The 20,569-nt window shown below is 34.2% G+C and overlaps 4 protein-coding genes across 9 annotated transcripts; 2 read left to right on the top strand and 2 right to left on the bottom strand.

Moving 5' to 3' along the window:
- Window positions 1-790: 790 nt before the first annotated feature.
- Window positions 791-3,915, bottom strand: LOC107226540 (mediator of RNA polymerase II transcription subunit 22). The gene is made up of 2 exons (XM_015667388.2): window positions 3,197-3,915; window positions 791-2,492 (listed from the first exon to the last, which is right to left on the bottom strand). Exons 1-2 carry the CDS (start codon window positions 3,297-3,299, stop codon window positions 2,173-2,175), a joined length of 423 nt encoding a protein of 140 aa, XP_015522874.1. The 5' UTR covers window positions 3,300-3,915; the 3' UTR covers window positions 791-2,172.
- A 127-nt stretch (window positions 3,916-4,042) lies between these two features.
- LOC107226607 (gamma-aminobutyric acid type B receptor subunit 1) lies at window positions 4,043-13,683 on the top strand. 6 transcript variants are annotated; one of them, XM_015667492.2, is made up of 14 exons: window positions 4,044-4,171; window positions 4,361-4,495; window positions 5,211-5,355; window positions 5,653-5,751; window positions 5,837-5,971; window positions 6,056-6,226; window positions 6,356-6,854; window positions 6,972-7,099; window positions 7,173-7,465; window positions 7,573-7,816; window positions 8,574-8,781; window positions 8,910-9,304; window positions 9,489-9,627; window positions 12,064-13,683. In XM_015667492.2, exons 3-14 carry the CDS (start codon window positions 5,221-5,223, stop codon window positions 12,081-12,083), a joined length of 2,466 nt encoding a protein of 821 aa, XP_015522978.2. In that variant the 5' UTR covers window positions 4,044-4,171; window positions 4,361-4,495; window positions 5,211-5,220; the 3' UTR covers window positions 12,084-13,683. The 6 variants fall into 6 exon arrangements, with proteins under 6 accessions (XP_046591445.1, XP_015522970.1, XP_015522978.2 ...); XM_015667495.2 differs by having other exon boundaries at window positions 8,538-8,781; XM_046735489.1 differs by having other exon boundaries at window positions 4,043-4,171; window positions 4,361-4,486; window positions 8,538-8,781; window positions 9,489-13,683.
- An 855-nt stretch (window positions 13,684-14,538) lies between these two features.
- LOC107226633 lies at window positions 14,539-16,798 on the bottom strand. The gene is made up of 2 exons (XM_046735492.1): window positions 16,642-16,798; window positions 14,539-16,109 (listed from the first exon to the last, which is right to left on the bottom strand). Exons 1-2 carry the CDS (start codon window positions 16,675-16,677, stop codon window positions 15,735-15,737), a joined length of 411 nt encoding a protein of 136 aa, XP_046591448.1. The 5' UTR covers window positions 16,678-16,798; the 3' UTR covers window positions 14,539-15,734.
- Window positions 15,099-20,506, top strand: LOC107226624 (nuclear pore complex protein Nup54). The gene is made up of 5 exons (XM_015667506.2): window positions 15,099-15,408; window positions 17,690-18,148; window positions 18,347-19,254; window positions 19,783-20,010; window positions 20,235-20,506. Exons 1-5 carry the CDS (start codon window positions 15,309-15,311, stop codon window positions 20,355-20,357), a joined length of 1,818 nt encoding a protein of 605 aa, XP_015522992.1. The 5' UTR covers window positions 15,099-15,308; the 3' UTR covers window positions 20,358-20,506.
- The last annotated feature ends 63 nt before the right edge of the window (window positions 20,507-20,569 follow it).

The following is a 20,569-nucleotide window of genomic DNA, read 5'->3' as shown; positions in this document are numbered from 1 at the left end:
TGAATTTTCATCCATTCCTACCTTTTGTATGAAATTTCCAATTTTCTAACGACTTAAGAAGATAATTATTAAATCGAATTTTTTTTATTACTCGAGCATCACTTATTGTCGAATCAAGCCGCAGGGTGAGCATTGAATGAAATAAATGAAGAAATAATACAATAAGGTCTTGAATTAGTTACATGTGTTTCATCCTCACATGTTGTGTTTGGATGTGGACCAAGAGCATGTATTTGTCAAAATTGATGAATTCTAGGGTAAAGTACCAATTTGGAAAGTCTAATTGTTAATTATGATTATTAATCTTAAGTGACTTAAATTTTGTATATATTAAATTATTGTTGGTCTTAAGTCATATTGGAATACGGTCTTTGTCAACGATTCCGATAAAGAAAAATTCAATAACTTCTTATTGATTTAAAAGTATAACTATGAGTCATAATTTGTCATTCAGTGTGTTATTCGTTGATGATTTTTTATTGGTGTTTCGGAGCTGAAATCAACTGAACCCGTAATGTTCAAAGTAATATTCCCTTTAAAAATATTAAGTGTAGTATTTAAAGTGTGATTGAATAAAAATATGATAAATATAAGTATATAACTTAAATTGAAGCTATGGAACGGTTCAATCGTTTACATTCAGTGCTCAGTGACCAGTTAACACTGGTATTAAAAGTCTCGTGATAAAGTCTCACTTAGTTCAGTGTAAGTTTGAAAATTCCAGTTTTGAAAGCCAAATTTTTTAAAATTTAGATCAAAAGTTCATCATTGACAAGTATTTTTTGGCGAGTATGATTGACGTAAACTATTTCTTGGTATACTCTGTTTTTCGATATACCAAAGCTATGTCAGACGACCGCCAAAAAACTTCTCACTATATATACAATAATACAAAGGTGATATTTAAAACTGAAAATCTGTATGCAAAGAGTGAATCATTTCATAGAATTTCATCTTTGTGATGTAATGTTTTATTCTTCGTAATTTTGCTCTCCTTTTTTTCTTTATTACTATTCATTTTGAATGTTATTATTTTTTCTTTTATTGTAATTTAGCTGCTACGTCAATGTCACGGCATTTACCTGTCATCGTAATGTTTTTTCTTTTAAATTTGTTCACTTGCGGAATATTTCAAATTTTCCTTTGAGTCTGCGTGATGTAACTGAATGGATTAACCAATAATATTAATAACAAGATTAACTGTACTCCTGTGTCTAGTACGATTTTTATGTACTAGTTTTACCCTTATTGTTTAGTAGCCTATTGAAGCTAGTACAGTTGGTTTTGGTTGGCTAGAAAAATCTGAAGTGGTTACTTAACATTACACATTCCAAGAGTCGGTAAATCTGTTTACCCTCAACTGTGTGAGAAAATTGTTACATCGTTTCCATTAAGTTTCTTTTGATATATTTGCGCAGGCTCCGTAAGTTTATGTAAATTATTATTGTACAGTATCGTAATATATCCATCGGCATAGTATGCAAGATGTTAATTATATTATATCATTTGATTAAACAACTAGTATTACATTAATCATAAGACTATAATTACCACGAAGCATTGATTTATACTAAAATCATACATATTGATTAGCAAAACAATAATTAAAAAAAATATTAAATATAAAAAAACTGTGTGATGTATCTACTGTACTGGAAACTACGTGTTACGAAATATTGAATAAAGAAATCATTAAACTAAAATCTATGGTCGCGACGGTTTTCCACTGTTTTATCATGCGTGCAATGATTACGTAGCTTCGAAATCTGCCTGTTTTCCGTTGAAATGCAAATTGATTCCTTTCATTCTACTCGCAGTACCGTAAATACAATACTGATTGAAATTATATTGTAGATGATTGTTATACCAGTTACTATTCGCAGGTAAATCACTTTCATATTCTTTCGCCTCAGTTTAAAATATTTATAATTTTTATGCAATACAAATAAGTAACATTTGAAAAAGTGAGATATGGAAGAAATTCTTGGACTTTTCTTTAGTAAAATCAATTATTTATTCAATTATACAAAATATTTCACTAGAATAGATGGGTAATTTTACTCATTGCATTACAATTTGAGACAGGGCTGCCTTATATCTACACTGGCTCAAAGCCGAGCTTATAATGAATATTCTGATTTTTCTCAGTTCTCCTGAGTGCAAAACACTTTTTCACTTATAAATCGACGTGTAATATTCTTCTTCCAAGTCATATAGATCGGCAGCCATATCATCTCTTAAAGAAGCAAGTTTTTGATCACATTCAGCCTGTTTAGTCCGAAATAATTTACTATTCTGTGTAATCGCATCATTGACAGATGGAAAATCATTTAAAATTAAATATTGCTTTATGTCAGATACGAGCTTCATTAAAGATTCTCCAGCACGAACAATGTTTGCCGCTCTGACGTGCATTTCGTATGTATCCTGTTCACACTGTGTCATGCGTGATAGTTGGGTATCATTTTCACCTTTCGCCAGTTTAACTATTTCTGTAAAAATACCAAGAAATATTTCATCAATTAATGAATTGTTGTCTATTAACATTTCTTTATTTAATACATATCAATTTATGGAATTTATATTAATCTAGTCAGTCATGAAAAAATCCCACTTCTCAGTTAGATACACTGGAATTAGAAACAATTATCACAAGACAGCATTGAACATGAACGAATCGCCATGATACGGACACTTTAGTATTGAGTTGATTTTATACTTCCAAAAATGTTTGCTCAAGTATTGTATAAAAAATAGAAAATCATCATATATTGTCATCTTAAGCAAACTGAGCCTGTTTAATAGACTATTCATTTGACTCAAGATGTCGTAAGTGAAAGATATCATATTTATACCAAACGAAAAATCAGCCTAGACTTTCTTTTTTACAGTTTTTACTTCAATGGCATCAATCCATACGAGGACAAGTTTTGCAGTTCTCGACATTTACTTTGTTAGTAAGTCACACCTAGGGAATTCAGTATACTGGAATTTGTCGATAGAAACGGATGTCAACAGATCCGTGATGAATGAATGCAAAATTATTGGCAATTAAATTGAGGTAAAGCCACGTGAGAATAAAATATTCTAATAATTTATAGTGATACTCATTTTCAATACGATTAGAGAAAGGAGAATGAATAGCAAACCACATATAAAATATATAAAACCTGTTTGAGGTTATGTTATGTTATACCTTCGAAGTTTTCCAACATCGATTTGACGTCGTCTTTCAGTCTTGTTGTATAAGATTTCAATAATGCCTCTTTGCTTTGAGGCAGAGCTCGCTGAGCCGACATTTTTTGACAGATATTTTACTTCACGAATTGATAACATCAAGAATATACGGAATTGACAGTTCACCGCAGCAGAAACACAACGCTTGAAGGCTCTCACCAAACTACCGAAGAGGCATCTCTCAGCTTTGACTGCCATGTTGGCGATCAGCTGACAGCCGGGTAGGGAATGACGTCACCGACTTATCGCATGAGGTATTTACGAATTTGAACATGTTCAAGCGCCAAACGAATTGCCAAAACATTCCCAAAACAAAGTAAAGGTGATCCGCCTTGGCATGTACCTCCGATATTTCAGAATACCGTTAAATGCTCTAATTTTAGCGTACACCTACAATTCATTGTTGCCATGTTTTAATGTCATGCGTTGACTGAAGATGTTCAGTCAACGTGTCATGTTAGCATTCATTGTCAGTAATCCATGGACATCTATGTTCTTTATTTTAAAATGTTCAGTAATTTTAGCTTTAGTTTCGTTACACTGTTTTTAAATCCTTGAAACTTAACTTGTAATCCAACAATTTTATTCGCGGTTATCACCAGCTACGGTCTATACCTATGTGAACATATATTAATATCGATTAAAATTAATGTCGTCAATCGTCATATTTCAGTCACGCAATTTTAAAATTTACGAAGATGCTGTTCGGCGATGAAGTTTCTTCGGTTTCTTCTAACATAAAGGTGCATCGCTAGCACGGACTTTCCTCAAGCTGTGACACACGGATTCCATATCTACCCCCCACCACCGCAAGTCTCTTTCACACACAGCCCTCTGGGCCAGGGCCAGGCGCTGAAATCAATATGAAGTGAATTACACACAAGAGCCATCCTGGTTTAGTAAAATCACTCCTCAGCAGGGCTTGGTGCTCAAGGTGGGTAAAAACTGTGAAAAAAAACTTGCTTAGACCATTTTTTAAATCTTCAATTGATTTAGAATCCAACCCTGAATCTGATAAAGATTAGTTCTTCTCAAAGGTATTTTAGTGAGGTGTCTATTAATGAATTGAGGGAATTTTTGATTTATTATAAGGAATAAGCTATACAGAAATTAATTTTTACAGCACCTGTTGACTTTCGATTTTTGGCCTCATTACAATGGATTTTGTCAGTCATTCACGACCCAAAGTTCACATCTCAATGATTGGAGATTGAGCTACTGATGGTCTAACTTTATACTGAATATTCTCGTAAGCAAGGTATTAATTTTACGTTTGTCATTTACATAGTATATGATATTTTATACATATTCGTGTTTTAGTAACTGCTTTGATAAGAATAATGTGACGAGGCTGAAGCTAGTAGTCAGAATTGGCAGACAAACGTTCTAATGTTCATTCGAATAAAGTAGTGAAGTCCGAAAATCAAAATTATGTGAAATACCTTGAACTCACAATAATTTTATAGAATTGTGAGGATAATACTGAACTGCATTTTTCTAATACCAAAAAGTTTAAAAGGTTTGGCCGCTAACTTTGGTTGGTAGCTTCAGCTTCATAATAATTTGTATGGCAAATCTCTCTACATCCAACATCAGCTGGCCTCATACTATTTGATAACCATGAGTGGTGGGTAGACCAATTGATAAATGAATATGGGGAACAATATTCCTGATGGGAAAATTCTTTTAAATAATTTGTGATTATCTCTGGAAATAATATTTTCTTAGAGTCTTTTAGAAAGTGTTCAATACAAGATGAGTTCTGGACAAAGTTGAAAAATAAATAATTGTATAAGGTATTAAGAAGGATTGATTAGAAATTTTTCAGAAATGGCTAGATTCCAATTTCTGCGGAACGTCAGGAAGTTAAAATTTTCACAGAAATTGTAGAGATATTATTCTGCAAGGAATGGAATAGATTTTATACATCCATATGAATTTCCACTAAAATAAGACAGAATTTATTTTTTCAGTTCTTCAACCATGTTCATACTTTTCATTGCTGTGACTACATTGATTCCAATCGTCGTTCGAGGATTGTTACCTCCAGAAGACAACGTCTTGCACATTGGTGGCATATTTCCCATTGCTGGAGAAGGCGGATGGCAGGGAGGTCAGGTACGTCGATATTGAACTTTTAAATCTCAAGAAATCTGCAGTGATATTTTTATATTTTATATTATACACATTATAAACTTGAAACACTAGGCTATATAATTGAAATTGGCCTGAACGAATATAATAAAATTGCTGCTCCGTAACTTGCATTGTGAAATTTCCTCTTTTCCAAAATATTGCTTGCTGTAGTTTCAGTTACTTGTTATGCTGAGTATAATTTACTTTGTTATAATTTATATAATTTACAAAGTTGTACTGAAATAAAAGAAATACGAAGGGATAAATATTGCTTTTTAGGCATGCATGCCAGCAGCAAACTTGGCCCTGGATGATGTGAATAGTCAAAAAGATTTACTACCTGGATTTACTTTAAAGTTACATTCAAATGACAGCGAGGTAATTGCAAAAACAAAACAAATTTTTATCTCCGAAGTTGGTATATTAAATGAAACAGGTTGAGTTTTAAAATTATTTATTTCAGTGCGAGCCAGGACTGGGAGCATCTGTCATGTACAATTTATTATACAACAAACCTCAGAAGTTAATGTTACTAGCTGGCTGCAGCACAGTTTGTACCACAGTTGCTGAAGCTGCTAAAATGTGGAATTTGGTAGTTGTAAGTACTTAGCTATATTCGACGAATGCAAATTACACATTTGACTATACGCAATAAAAATAATACATATCCTTATATTTTCAGTTATGCTATGGCGCCTCATCGCCAGCTTTATCAGATCGTAATCGCTTTCCTACGCTGTTCAGAACTCATCCATCAGCCACGGTACATAATCCAACGAGAATCAAGCTACTCCAAAAATTTGGATGGTCTCGAGTTGCCATTTTACAGCAAGCCGAAGAAGTATTCATCTCTGTATGTGGCAAAGACTTTTATTAACTGTATAAAATTCAGTCGATTTTAGCAATTTAGTCGAACGAAACTTTTCATCAGCACAGTATGTAATTCCGTAACATTAATTATTACACACAAATTTCTCTGTAGACCGTGGAAGATTTGGAAGCACGATGCAAGGAGGCTGGAATTGAAATTGTAACACGCCAGAGTTTTTTGTCAGACCCTGCGGACGCAGTTAGAAATTTACGTCGTCAAGATGCCCGAGTAATAGTAGGTTTATTTTACGTCGTTGCAGCCAGACGGGTACTGTGCGAACTTTATCATCAAAAGCTTTATGGCAAGAGTTACGTATGGTTTTTTATCGGCTGGTACGAAGATGACTGGTTTGAAAGAAATTTGGATAAGGAAGGCATAACTTGCACAAAGGAACAAATGCGACAGGCCGCAGAAGGCCATTTGACGACTGAAGCCCTTATGTGGAACCAGAATAATCAGAAAACAATTAGCGGAATGACTTCGGAGGATTTCAGACAAAGATTGAATGACATGTTAAAGGCACATGGCTATGATATTGATAACAATAGATATCCTGAGGGTTATCAAGAGGCACCACTTGCTTATGATGCTGTCTGGTCGGTAGCTCTGGGTGAGAGCTTTCATATGAATCGCTTTTTAAAACTGTGAAAATCATCACACTATCTAGGTATTCGTGGCTTTTCACAATATTGTCAAATTTAAAGATTTTATGTGTGATTCATTTCAGCATTTAACAAAACAATGGAAAAACTGAATAGACTTGGTAAGAGTTTGAAAAATTTCACTTATACCGATAAAGAGATAGCCGATGACATTTATTCAGCAATAAACTCAACACAATTCCTTGGAGTTTCTGTAAGTCACTTAATGTTATGGATAATAAGCCTTTATCAGACCAATATTTAATTTGACGCACATTTGTTTTCAGGGATATGTAGCATTCAGTTCCCAAGGAGATCGAATTGCTTTGACGCAAATAGAACAGGTTGTAGGTGGGACGTATGTGAAACTTGGATACTATGACACTCAAAGTGATAATTTAACGTGGCTAGACAAGGAGAGGTGGATTGGTGGTAAAGCCCCACAAGATCGAACAATTGTTCGAAGAGTCCTGCGAACAGTTTCTTTGCCTTTATTCATATGCATGGGCACGGTATCATCGGCAGGAATCGTAATAGCGATGGCCTTGATCGTTTTTAATAGTTGGAATAGACATAGGAGGTAAAATCGTTTGCATTTTTGAAAGAATAATTGTAATTTGTTGTAGATGATTTTTTCCACTACAATAATGCTTAATACTGTTCATACATTGTGCCATTTACTTCCAGAGTGATCATGTCGTCACATCCAATTTGCAATACAATAATGTTAACGGGTGTTATCACTTGCTTAGTATCTGTATTTTTACTGGGAGCTGACGGGCGATTTGTGGAACCATCCGAGTATCCAAACATTTGTCAAGCTAGAGCTTGGATGTTATCGACTGGATTTACCTTGGCTTTTGGAGCGATGTTCAGTAAAGTTTGGAGGGTACATAGACTGACGACCAAAACTAAAGCCGACCAAGCTAAGGTGAGATATAGATGTGTTTATATTCTGTGCGCTAATGCCTACCTGAAATCCTATTTTTAATGAAAAAGCCCGATTTTCAACTAGGAAACTTCCACAATGTAAAATTCCATAAAAGTAATCTGTACGCTTTCTAAAATAACATCGAAGGGTTTGGAGTAAGATAAATTTCAAGATATATTTTTTATATTCCATTTACGGAATTAAATAACAATGAATAGACTAGAAGTTAATACAGAAAATCATTGATATGATACCAACTTTTTCACAAGTAGCATAGAACGTCTCCTGGTTATATAAATCGAGGAATGCAGCGATTTAGTAGCATGATATAGACTCATTGGCAAATTGTAATGAGAACATACGTGTCCACGCATAGGTATAAGTAAATAATATTGCAGAGTAGGTATGTTTAAGTTTGAATGCAAGCCGTAAACAATTTAGGTATTGTTTTCTATCATGTATGTTGCCTAGGTCATCGATATATTTTACCATTACATCCGTGGAAATGTGCTTTTTATCAAATTACACGGCATATTATATTACACCGATTATGCACCCCCCATAAAGAATTGACCCTTGTGTGATATATCACTTTGACATAGAATAGATATTTGCCACATGTAGTAACTATAGTGCAAAGATTACTAATTGATTGATCCTGCATGTTTTTCAGATCGGTCACAATTCAGCCCTGTATTCGTAATATTTACCCTTTTTCTAGTTATTTTTGGTTAAACAAAAAGTTTCATCTATACAGAAGAAAATTCAGCCGTGGAAGCTCTATACAATGGTGAGCGCACTCCTGACAATCGACGTTATAATTCTGAGCGCATGGCAGTTGTTAGATCCACTGCAGCGGCGCATAGAGGTCTTCCAATTAGAGCCATCTTTGTATGGAGATGACGATGCCAGGATTAGACCGGAGTTAGAGCACTGCGAAAGTGATCATAACATAATATGGCTCGGTGAATAGCTTCTACTAACACTTCACGAATCTAAGTTGATATTATACTTAAATTATAATCCTGCAACAGAATATAACAGCTCGCTCCAAGCCAAACTTTAACTAAAAGTGAGTGAATATGTATTTCAGGTTTAATATATGGGTATAAAGGCATTGTATTGGTATTTGGTCTATTTTTGGCCTATGAGACACGCAGTATTAAAGTGAAGCAGATTAACGATTCGCGTTACGTGGGAATGTCGATTTACAATGTCGTAGTATTATGCCTTATCACAGCCCCGGTAACAATGGTGATTGCAAGTCAACAGGATGCGAGTTTTGCCTTTGTTGCATTAGCTATCATATTCTGCTGCTTTCTAAGCATGGCTTTAATATTTGTACCCAAAGTTATCGAAGTTATACGGCATCCAAGGGATAAGGCAGAATCTAAGTATAATCCTGATGTTGGTATATGCAAGGAGGATGAAGAAAGATATCAGAAGTTGTTGATCGAAAATGATGAGTTGCAAAAGCTCATTGCAGCGGTAAGCAATACCTCACATCAATTATACGTTTGAATGTACAGTTGTGTTTCCAATGTTGTGTATGTCGATGATTTTCATTCAAGAGTATTAATTATGTATGTGTAGTACCAAATATATATATATATATATGGTTTTAATAGCGGGTGTGGAGGATTCTTGTAACATTTTATTCTTTGTACGATAGAAAGAGGAGAAAATCAGAATGTTGAAACAACGATTAGCCGAGAGGGATGCGACTAAGGGAGGTCCAATAAATATTCCGAAGGATTCCTTGATTGTAGCAGACTTTGTAACCGGAGAAGGAACGTCTGATAGTGCGATTGGTGGGGGCATTTCCATATATACAAGATCATCTCGTGCTTCAGCTTCTGATTTTGAGTTCTCAGAATCTTATCTGTAAAATGTTTCAGTTTTATTTCCTCTTTTATAAATCAAAGTATTCCGCATAGCAGTTGCAAATTTTTTTTGTCCAAACGCTAGATAAATTCTTCCAAGTATTACAACACATGTGCTACGGTTGGAAATGTTCTATGATTTTTTAAATTATTCTTTCTGTTATTTCATTTATCTCCTAACCTTGCTAAATCATAGCGCCGTATATACTGTTTTTGTTGCTGTTAAGATCACCTTATTGTTTGTATATAAATAAGTTGTTTTTATTCATGGTGTTATATTTCAACACTCAATCTTTCTACAGAGAATTGATTGCAAACTCTTTTAAACAGAATTGCAGATTATAATTTTGCTGTCCACTGAGCAATACTTGTAGATTTATTTTTCGTGTTTCAATGGACTATCATTACTTGCATTTTGTACAAAATTCATTGAATATGTATCATGTTATTCATATCATTTTCTTATTCATATTTTCCAGGTCAATCTTTTTTTGTGATTTAAAAAGTTTCTTTTGTAATTCTGACCCGTTTATATCACTATTTGAATGAGAAATGTATCTAGAAAATCAGATACAATTTCAATGGCAAGGGGGTGTATTGGATTATTATAGAAATACAGCTTCACAGAGAACTTCTCGAGCCATTCATCGGATAATGAAAACGAGTGCGATTAACGCAACCGATTTTAACTCTCCTGCTCAAGGATCAGGTTGAGGAACCAATGAATGACCCTGTATGATCGAAATTTTACTCATACAATTGGAAAAAACTGAGTTTTCAGATTACGAGATAATAAATACTGTAATAAATTTTTCAAATGATCCACGTCAAAATAATGGCGTATTTACATTCAAATTACAGTTTGTCAACCATCTTTCCTCATCTTAACTTCGAAACAATAAAGATAACTTCATCGGCTGAGAGCAACAACATCGTATCTCAGATTTTGATTCAACAAAACCCCATCTCAGAATTTCGTTGAACAATGTTGTATGTCCAAAGTAATCTTCGAGGAAATACAATGATTTTGAACAAAATTCTGAGATAGGGTTTTGTTGAACTGAAATCTGATATGAGGTTTTGTTGAGCCAAATTCTGAGATAGGATGTTGTTGCTTTCAACCGACGACTTGGCTTTTCTCTGATATATAATATATGAGAAATCGGGCCAAATGCTTTTATATTACGAAAAATTCGAATCATTATATCAATCACCAATTATCAGAAGTTTATGTTCCATGCATATCGGTAACTAATTTTTGTAAATTCAAATTGATGTCAGTCATGATTCAGTACAAAAGAATCTTTATCGACATTCGAGTAGTTCTATTCGCCTAATCCTCATCTTATAGTTATTTGTTTGTCATAACTAACATATGTTTATCAAGTCGGCAATGGCTTGTGATGGAAAAAATGCAATGCTAAACGTTCGAATATCAATGTATTAGCAGCGTTCATATATTGAAAGTGATGAGATGTGCAGGAATATGTAGATTATGCGCACATAAATTATCGTGTCTATTGTAAGTAACCCCGTATGTAACGAGATTAACGAATAATCTGCATAAAATTGTCTCATCCGAAAAAAATTTGGGACCTATTACAATTAAAAGTGCACAAAATCGATCTCGTAGAAATGATAGATTGCGGCCTAAATAAGTTTTTTCTGATCTCACAACGACAAGATCTGTACGCATAAATGCATTTTATGATAATCGATGTTTAATGTAATTAGTGTATACGGTTATATTTATTTTTGTTCCGTTAAATAATTCCGCGTCTGTTGATGCACTTTCGTCATGGATATAAAATAATCTTTGTTGCCTATGACAAATTTAGTCTTATGGGTCCAAAACAAAAGAAACACTTTTTTACTCTGAAAATACAAATGCAATTTCTAATTGGGCTTTAAAATACAGTAAAGTTGAGATATAAATTATTTATTCTCAGAATTAGTGACTGTTTTAGAATTAGATGTAATAATTGCAGTTAAATCTCGTTAGACAAAATCTTATAATATTAAAGTACTTCCATATTAATGTAAACCTCATGAAGCTTACTCCCAAATTAAAATAAAATGTAGAATAATGAATTGACTAAGTGATATTTAGACATGCTAACGAGATTTAAACGCTTAATATCGTGTCCATTCATAAATTATTTGGGAGTCTTGATGAGGTAGTATAACATTGTAGCTTTCATGCAAGCCTTCGATAACTAGATCAATGGAGAGAAATCATTTCAAATGAGCCATCAAGTGATCAATATGAAATTAAAATTATTTATGAATGCGACAAACCGCTATATATGTGTGTGACAAGTTTATGATATTTCAAAAAAACGGAATTTAACTTTTTGTTTTTAGAAACGGACCACGCTGGGTGACTGGGGGCTGTCGTCCTTTAGATGAAAAGTTATTAGATAAAGAAACTAACTAAAAGATTTTCAGCCAGTCAAGCAATTCTACTTGTATACCTTAAAACCAACTATGTACGTTATTGGATTTGACTACGGTGATTTGACTTCGGAGAAGAGCAATTTTTTTAATTCGAAATGTCCTTACTACTTGCCATATGTTTATTAATAGTCGTATTACAAAAATACAACAGAGTCAGTTATCAAACGAAATCATACGATTTGTTCATCTTCTCTTTACAAATAAATTCGACGTCAAATATCATACATATATAATAAGCAATACGATTTTTCCTCATGTTATAACGTCAAACGATAAATGATTAGCAAAATGTAAAATGGTTCAATACCAAAGTTTAATTTTGATATCTATTTTACATATGATTATAATAGTTTTGCTCACGAGTTTAGTTTGAAATATAAAGATGACAAGTAACAATTTACTACAAGTCTTGAATATTTCAAAAACATCTAAGTTCTTATTGTGATTTGACTGCAATTAAAAAATCCAATGTAGTTGATATAAATTTAGCCAACATGTGTAGTATATTAGTAGGTATATCTGAATAATCAGCTAAAATATGACAATTAGAATTTAGGGGATGTCATTATACTGTCGATTAATAGAAAATAGTATGTTTTCTGTTATTTTTTCACCTTTTTTTCATGTAAACTATAAAAAATTATATCAATTTTTCAGGTATGTTTGACGAAAATTGGACAATGATTTGCTATTTATATTCGCATTGTGTCACAAGGATATTTGAGATGCTCATAGTAACAATTACGCACAGATACATAGATAGCTGTTCAATTGATTAATTTGTTGGAGAAATTCCGGTTTGTAATATCTTAAATCAGAAATTCAATAACACGAAGTTAATGAAATTTATGTTATTTTTCTTACGCTCAATATACTGGATCAGCGGTAGTTCATGAGATTTTTATATGCCTCATGTAATTTAGGTATACGTAAGGGAACTACAGTGTTCAAAAATTTCCACTTCAGACTTGTATGAAATTAGATTTTCACTTACTCTCCAACTATTGTTCATCACATTCTGAGGGTTAATTATGATTTCTGGCTACGATATTCTATATACTTATTATTTCAATCTAATTGTAATGTACGTTATGAGAAATTGGAGCACTGTTGGAGTTTTACAAATTTTAAATAAGTAATATCAAACGTTGAAGAAAGTAAAATATATATATTAATACATGTATATGTACGTTATAGAAAATAGGAGTTTTTATTGAGTGTTTCTACATGAAATTGAATTACATAAATGTTGGCTGTTACATAACAAACTCTGTGAAAATATTGTTTTACGATATCATTTTATTGTTGTAATGCAATCTGTACAATTTCGAGCAAACAACTGAGGTAATTACTTCATTTGCTGATGTACGCAAAAAATAACTGGAACGTTTATTTCGTTCGGTAACAATATAATTATAATAGAAGTATTCGGAAAGATTCTACAAGAATATTTCAACCCCACGGAACTAGACGAACAGATCGTTTTCTTATAAGACAATATGTGTCAATAAAGCGAGTATAATTCAATAATGCTGTGCTGTATCTTACGATTTTTTCTTAAACTTATATTTTTCTGCCAACATTAGGTTGCGCAAATTACACAATAAGCATTATGGTGCCGTTGATAGAATCATTGAAAATTTGTCACAGACACGAGTCCATTTATAGAAGGGAACGGAGATTAACCATATAAATAAAAGAAGAAGGAAACTACAGTGGAAGACAAACAAAGAGTGCAAGAAAATTTTTTCGGAAAACTGGATAATTACGTGACGTTCCAGCCATGGATGGAGAAAGATTAAATAAGGACGTTTTCTCCAGCAATCGCAATATTTCTTATAGCCTCCGCTATAAGGAGAGAGGTACTGTCTAATAACGATTGTGCATGTTATGTTTCGATTTATAAATCAAGCAAGACGTAATTTGTACAAATTGTTCTCACTTTTATTTTGAATATCCGTTTAAAATTTTAGGCTATTGTCTAAATCATGCCGGAGTTATTATACTTTTAATTTTTCGTGATCTTACACTGATTCTTATGGAAAACAGTTAGGCATTTAAAATAAAAGTGAGAACAATTTGTATAATTTTCATTGACCTAGCACTATTTTGATTCACACGCCTATACATCCTTAAATAATTTAATTGGATCTTTTAATCGTTTTATTTAATCGGACATACTTTAGTAAATTCCACAGGTCCTGGTGACACAAGTCCAACAGTCGAGTTATGAGCTTGATGGGTCAGTATTATTTTATTAGCATATAATGGCAAACAAAGAAAGTAAATGTACAAATATCCTTGTCTACTTTCAAGAACCTGAAATTAAATTTCATGTATAGGACACTACGCAAATACAGTAGAAATTTTTTTCCATTAGAATTAAATTAAGTGGTTATTCTTCTCTAATTATGGAAAATATTGTAAAACCTCCCTGCTGTAAAATCATGCTATTGAAATGAGAGTAACTCTTCAATTCATAATTCAAATCATTAGAGCCAACGATAGGAAGATGCTTCAAAAAAATATAATTCTTACTATTACGTGAGATAAATTCGTCATATATTTAGTAACTAGTCGAGAAAAACGCAAATTTAAAAAAGCACAAAAGTCATGATTTATTAACAAAGTGTCTAATAATTGTAGTACAAGGTGCGTGCGTTGACTGAAGACTATAAGTCTTCAGACAACGGTGCGTGTAAATACTTGGTTATACATAAATAAACATATACAAGAGTGGTATCAATCTGTAAAAGCGGAGTTTGATAGTTCAATCTTATCCAAATTTCAAATATCTGTACATGATATAGGTATAGTACCGTGATTACTATCATTCAAATAAATTGCGCGCAAGTGACGTCACTGACGAGTAAGCAGTTCGATTGCTCGGGGATATTCATTATAACAAAACGACGCCGTAGACCTGACGAACGATTACAGAGCGCAAGCGTGCTTTGCGAGCCAATCATATCACAGAGTTGATCGAACGGCCAATTAACAGCTGGGAGTTTATTTCTGGTCGAATAATACATAGAATATCACTTTCGTGTGTGCGTGTTGTATGATAGAACTTCCGACTGTGTATTAGCCAGTGTTATTTGGGGTTATGTTTCTTAATTTGTACTAATTCTTTAAATAAACAAATTATCAAAATGTCCTTTGGTACTGGATTTGGGACTTCTACCCCCTCAGCAACACCAAATTTTGGATTTGGGGCGCAAGCTTCAGGCACAGCCACAGCAGCGAAACCGAGTAAGTATGAACTAGAACTTGGTGTATTTTCAAACAATAACCTAAATGACTACAAATTCATAACAATAAATTTTACTTATTAGTTCTAAATTCGCTGATGTGATCGGCACGAAAAAAGTATCTACGTTCTTACGAATTGCACTACGATGTGTTTAAGGCAGTAGAGAGCGATCGAATTGTCTGGGTAGTTTAAGCTTTACCAAAGATTGACCACGACACTCCGCTCTTTCTAGTTAATATGACATTTTTTATTCCAAATCCTAGCTCAGTCATAATCTCCAACCTATAAAATCATCCTCAGAGTATGAAACATCTATTGCGTTAGGTTACTTCTTGAGCAATTGATCCGACGACCGAGAATTCATATGTTTCACTGATGCTTCTGAATTCTTTGTTGATTGTCCGAGATCCATATCTTCTCCTGGGCACTCTTCGTCGCACGTCTCTTGATTTCTACCTTGCACTGTGCAAAAACCTTTCCTCCTAAGTCTGGCAAGTATGCAGGCAAGAACGCAGCATACTAGCACTAGAATTCCTAAGAGCAATCCCAAAACTATCAATATCGTTTGACTCGATTCGTCTGAAGATCCATTTTGACCAGATGCAATGGATTGCATGGTGGTGGTAGTCTGAGTAGTAACAATCGGCGTGGTGCTTTCAGATAGTTCATGCAGTATAGTGGACATATCGCCTATAGTATCCTGGAAATAAAATAATAAAGTACCAAATATTGTAATATTGAGTCTGAGAACAAAGCAAAAAATCTTCATCACATCAGTATTGCACACAAGTTATTATGTATATATATGTGTGTTTCATCAACTTTGGTTAGTTACAATGAGCAAGGAGTGCGGAATTTCTGACAATGACGGTAATCGAATATGTATAAAGGGAACTTTAAATTACTCCAAATGATTCCCCTGTGGTTCCCAGTTCATTTTCAAACTCCGTAACTTCGTCAACAGGACTAGTACTCACTTGGCGTGGATAGGGATGGGTGTGTTCATCGTATGAGTTATGATTTAGTTGCTTTGGATTAGAATTGGAAGCATGGTAAAGTATTTCCATTATTCTTATTGCGTTGCAATGGGTGAATGAGAAACTGAGGTAATTTTATGTTAATTGTATTGTAAAGTCAACAAACACATTGTTAATCTACATGGTATCCAAATTTTGAATCAGCTTAGTTGATTATAAAGCATGATAATAGTAGTACAATATTGATATACGTACCAGCCGTTGGTGTTTTACGTTTTTGGAAAAGCTCATCTTGATTTGCGAAAAATAAATAGTCACACTACGTTTACCTTCACTGACAGCTTTATAGTCATTAAACCCTGTTGATGCTTGAGCAGCCGAGAATCCCTCAAAGCTGGAACAAGGAAAGTATCAGCTTCCGACAACTTGTTGAAGTCACATTTAACCGGATGTTCGTGGTCGGTTTTTCCCACCACAGAGATACGTAGAAATGATGAAAGAAACATTATATCGTAGGCAAATCTTCGTCTTTTGTGCTACTTTATATTTTTCGCGATACATAATTTTAATAGATAGGAAACCAGTCTTACCAAATATTGTGTAAGAATTATACTTCATCAATCTAGTCAGAATTACAATTCGATAAATAGAACTTCAGAAGAAAATTAATTTCATGTTTCTTGACATCAAAAACTTGGTCACGTTTTGACATTTCCCCTAGAAATCTGTCTACATATTGAAATTGTTAGACACACCTGGTTGTCTTTTGTCGAGCGCTGATTTTTATTACCACGTCATCCATGATTTCTGGGGAAAACATCTGACGGCTTGGTACAATTGCCTTTATAGCGAACATTTGATCTTTGAACTCTGATGTAAATCGGAAATTTTCATAATACACTGGAATAAAAGTTCAAGGATGCGGTTGACACTTCAGAATATTACATTGCCTCAGATGAGTTGCTTTTTGCATATACATGAGACCCGGTCTATTCAATTTCCGAATAGTGAACATAATTTTATTATCTGCAACTAGGGCACAATGCTAAAATTCTTACATGACAAGTTTGAAAGATTTAAGAAATGGGGTATTTATTCACTATGAATTTAATTTCTGTACCAAGTCCATTAAATAATACAATACGCTCACACCCGCCAACACATCAAACTATTGAATAATGTGTAAAAAGAGACAGCAGAATTATCACACTTGTAATTTAGAAATATAGTCAAGTAATAATTTGTTTTTTAATTGAAAAAAGTTTGCTTCGAAGAGTAATTCATTTTATTTATATTATCTTAGCTGGTTTTGGTACACCATCGTTTGGATTCGGCACTCCGGCTACATCAGCACCAGCTCTTGGAGGATTTGGTACCCCTGCAACACAGGCACCTGCCTTTGGAACTAGCGGTGGCTTTGGTACATCAACAGTCGGAGGATTTGGAACACCAGCCACGAGTACGATAACATTTGGCACTCCAGGTTCATCTTTCGGGTTTGGGACAGGTGCAGGATTTGGTGGTACGCCAGCAACTTCATCTACGGCATTCAGTGGATTTGGGACAACTGCGACTACAAGTTCAACAGGTTTCGGTGGATTTGGTTCGTTCCCAACCATGGCGACATCTTCAGCACCGAGCTTATTTGGTGGCTTTAGCACATCAGGCACAACAACAACAGGATTCGGCACAACAGGATTTGGTGGATTTGGTGCTAAGCCAGCTGCAATAAATACAACAGGCTTCAGCAGCTTTGGAACAGGTTAACTGAAATCCGAATTTGGAAAAAATATTAGAAATAATATATTTTCCAAGCACCCTGGAACTCTTGTACTAATCCAATCTTAATGCATTCAAACGCTAGAGGAGAAAGGACAGATAATTATATTTTAATTGCCCGTACTTGAAATATCTTCACCACTATGAGAGACATGATTTTACCTAAGACGTTATTTTTCAGGTTCTGGTCTTACTGGGTTAGGAACAACTCTTACCCAACCGCAACAACAGCAGCAACAGCAACAACCGCAGCAACAATCTGTGAATGCGATATCGGAAGCACTTTATAATGCAGTATTTAACTGCCAACTTTTTAATGACGAACGTGATAATACCATAGCAAGATGGAACTTGATCCAAGCATTATGGGGTACTGGAAAAGCTTACTACTCGTCGGTGGCACCTCCTATAGATTTGACACAAGAAAATCCTTTGTGTAGATTCAAAGCTATTGGTTATAGCTGTATGCCAGATGCAGATAACAATGATGGACTGGTCGTTATTTGTTTCAACAAAAAGGAACAGGAATTAAAAGATGGAAAACAGACGTTGATTACATCACTCAACACCATTCTCGGAAATAAACCAAATTTAACATTAACTGTTGATACTATAAAATCGACAGATGACAATAAAAGTCACGTGACAATCTGCGTATCTGAAAAAGGTGTGACAGGATTGTCTAGGAAAATTCCGGCAAACGAGTTAGTTAGTTTCTTTACACAGACTATGCAAAAACAACAGCTGGCCCAAATGGGCGTGGAAAACATTTTTCCACAGGTTAAATTAGACCCTAGTCAACTGAAGGAATATTTGGATAACCCACCGTCGTCTATTGATCCCAGATTATGGAAGCAAGCGCAATTAGATAATCCAAACCCAGAGAAATATATTCCAGTGCCAATGATTGGGTTCAATCAAGTTAAATATAGATTGAAATGCCAAGAAGAAGAAACAGCCAAGCATAGAGCATTTCTAGACTTGGCTGCAGAAAGAATTCAAAGTTTACAGAGACAACACACTGCAACTCAAGCAAGATTGAAAGAACATCGACGAAATTTACTCGAGCTGCAACACCGAGTTTTACAGGTGAAGAGGATCTTGATAATTTTATTTCATTCTACTTCTACGCACTGGGTGGGCCAAAAAAACCGGACCGAGTTAAAACGTGAATAAATTTCGAACGCATCGACCAATTTTCGAAACTCTTTTTACTCGAAATTAAAAACATAAACCTTTCGTTTTGTGTTCGGAAATCTAGAAAATCTTCATCCTTGCTGAGATACACGATTTTGAAAAACAGATTTTGCAAAATTCGCTGGGAGGATAAAAAAAAATTATTATTAAAGAATGTTTAGCCTAATTTTCATCTTAAATTGTGATTTGAAGTTCAAATTTTCAAACGCGAAACAAATTGTTTATTGTCCTAATTTCAAGCAAAAAAGAAAATTTTCATAATAAAGTCAATGCATTCGGATTTTATTCACGTCTAAATTTGGTGCGATTTTTTTTTACTTACCCCGTATACTGGGCCATTTCATTTGGATTCGTCAAATTTTTTTTACCATCATACTGCTTTACTTAATGTAATAATACGTTTCATAAATGAATTTCTAGGTGCTGGTTCGTCAAGAAATAACGCGCAAGGTTGGGTTAGCATTACAACCTGAAGAAGAAGTGCTAACAAATAGGTTTGAAGCAATGCATTCGCAAATAAGTGCTCCGACACAGTTTAAGGGAAGAATCAGTGAAATGCTTTCACAACTGAGAATGAGACGGCATATGGACTCTCAAAACCACGAACGATATACTATGGATCCTATTGCCCAAGACGATATTAAAACCGTGAGTATATTTCATATCTTTAGTACAAAACTTAGTTTACTCTTCCTAATTATGAAGTTATCACAATTGCAAGACCAGAGTCAATTTTGTGGTCAACATTTAAAACTAATTTTTTGTTTTTAACAAAACTGATCAGTATCAGCTTAGGATGTACGAGACAAGTGTATCCTTACATTGCTTTACATTCGCTAATATCAATTAATATGTATTGTCCTTCGTTGCAGTATTTAACTATGGAACAGCAAGGAATGTCTCAACTCATTTCTACAATCAACGCTGATCTGGAGTGCCTGAAAATAATTAAGGATGGCATGTCCGATCTCCTCACGAGTCACAGCATCTCTTGAAATACAGCGTATCGTTAATTATCGTCAAGTCTTTTGAAAAAAAATGCACCGGTCATGCAATTTCCAAGTTGAGATGGTGGAAACGAGGGGAAGTGGCTTTCTATCTATTACGGACAATTATGTAATAAACTTCTTTGAAACTGCTGTAATTTACCGTACTTGATTCGTAATAATGCCGGACATCCGTCAGCAGTGAATTTCCCTCCCTGTTT

Source organism: Neodiprion lecontei, chromosome 3, assembly GCF_021901455.1.
Source record: "Neodiprion lecontei isolate iyNeoLeco1 chromosome 3, iyNeoLeco1.1, whole genome shotgun sequence".
Taxonomy (NCBI): Eukaryota; Metazoa; Arthropoda; class Insecta; order Hymenoptera; family Diprionidae; genus Neodiprion; species Neodiprion lecontei.
The sequence above is the reverse complement of the archived record's forward strand: the minus strand, read 5'-3'. Positions and strand labels throughout refer to the sequence as shown.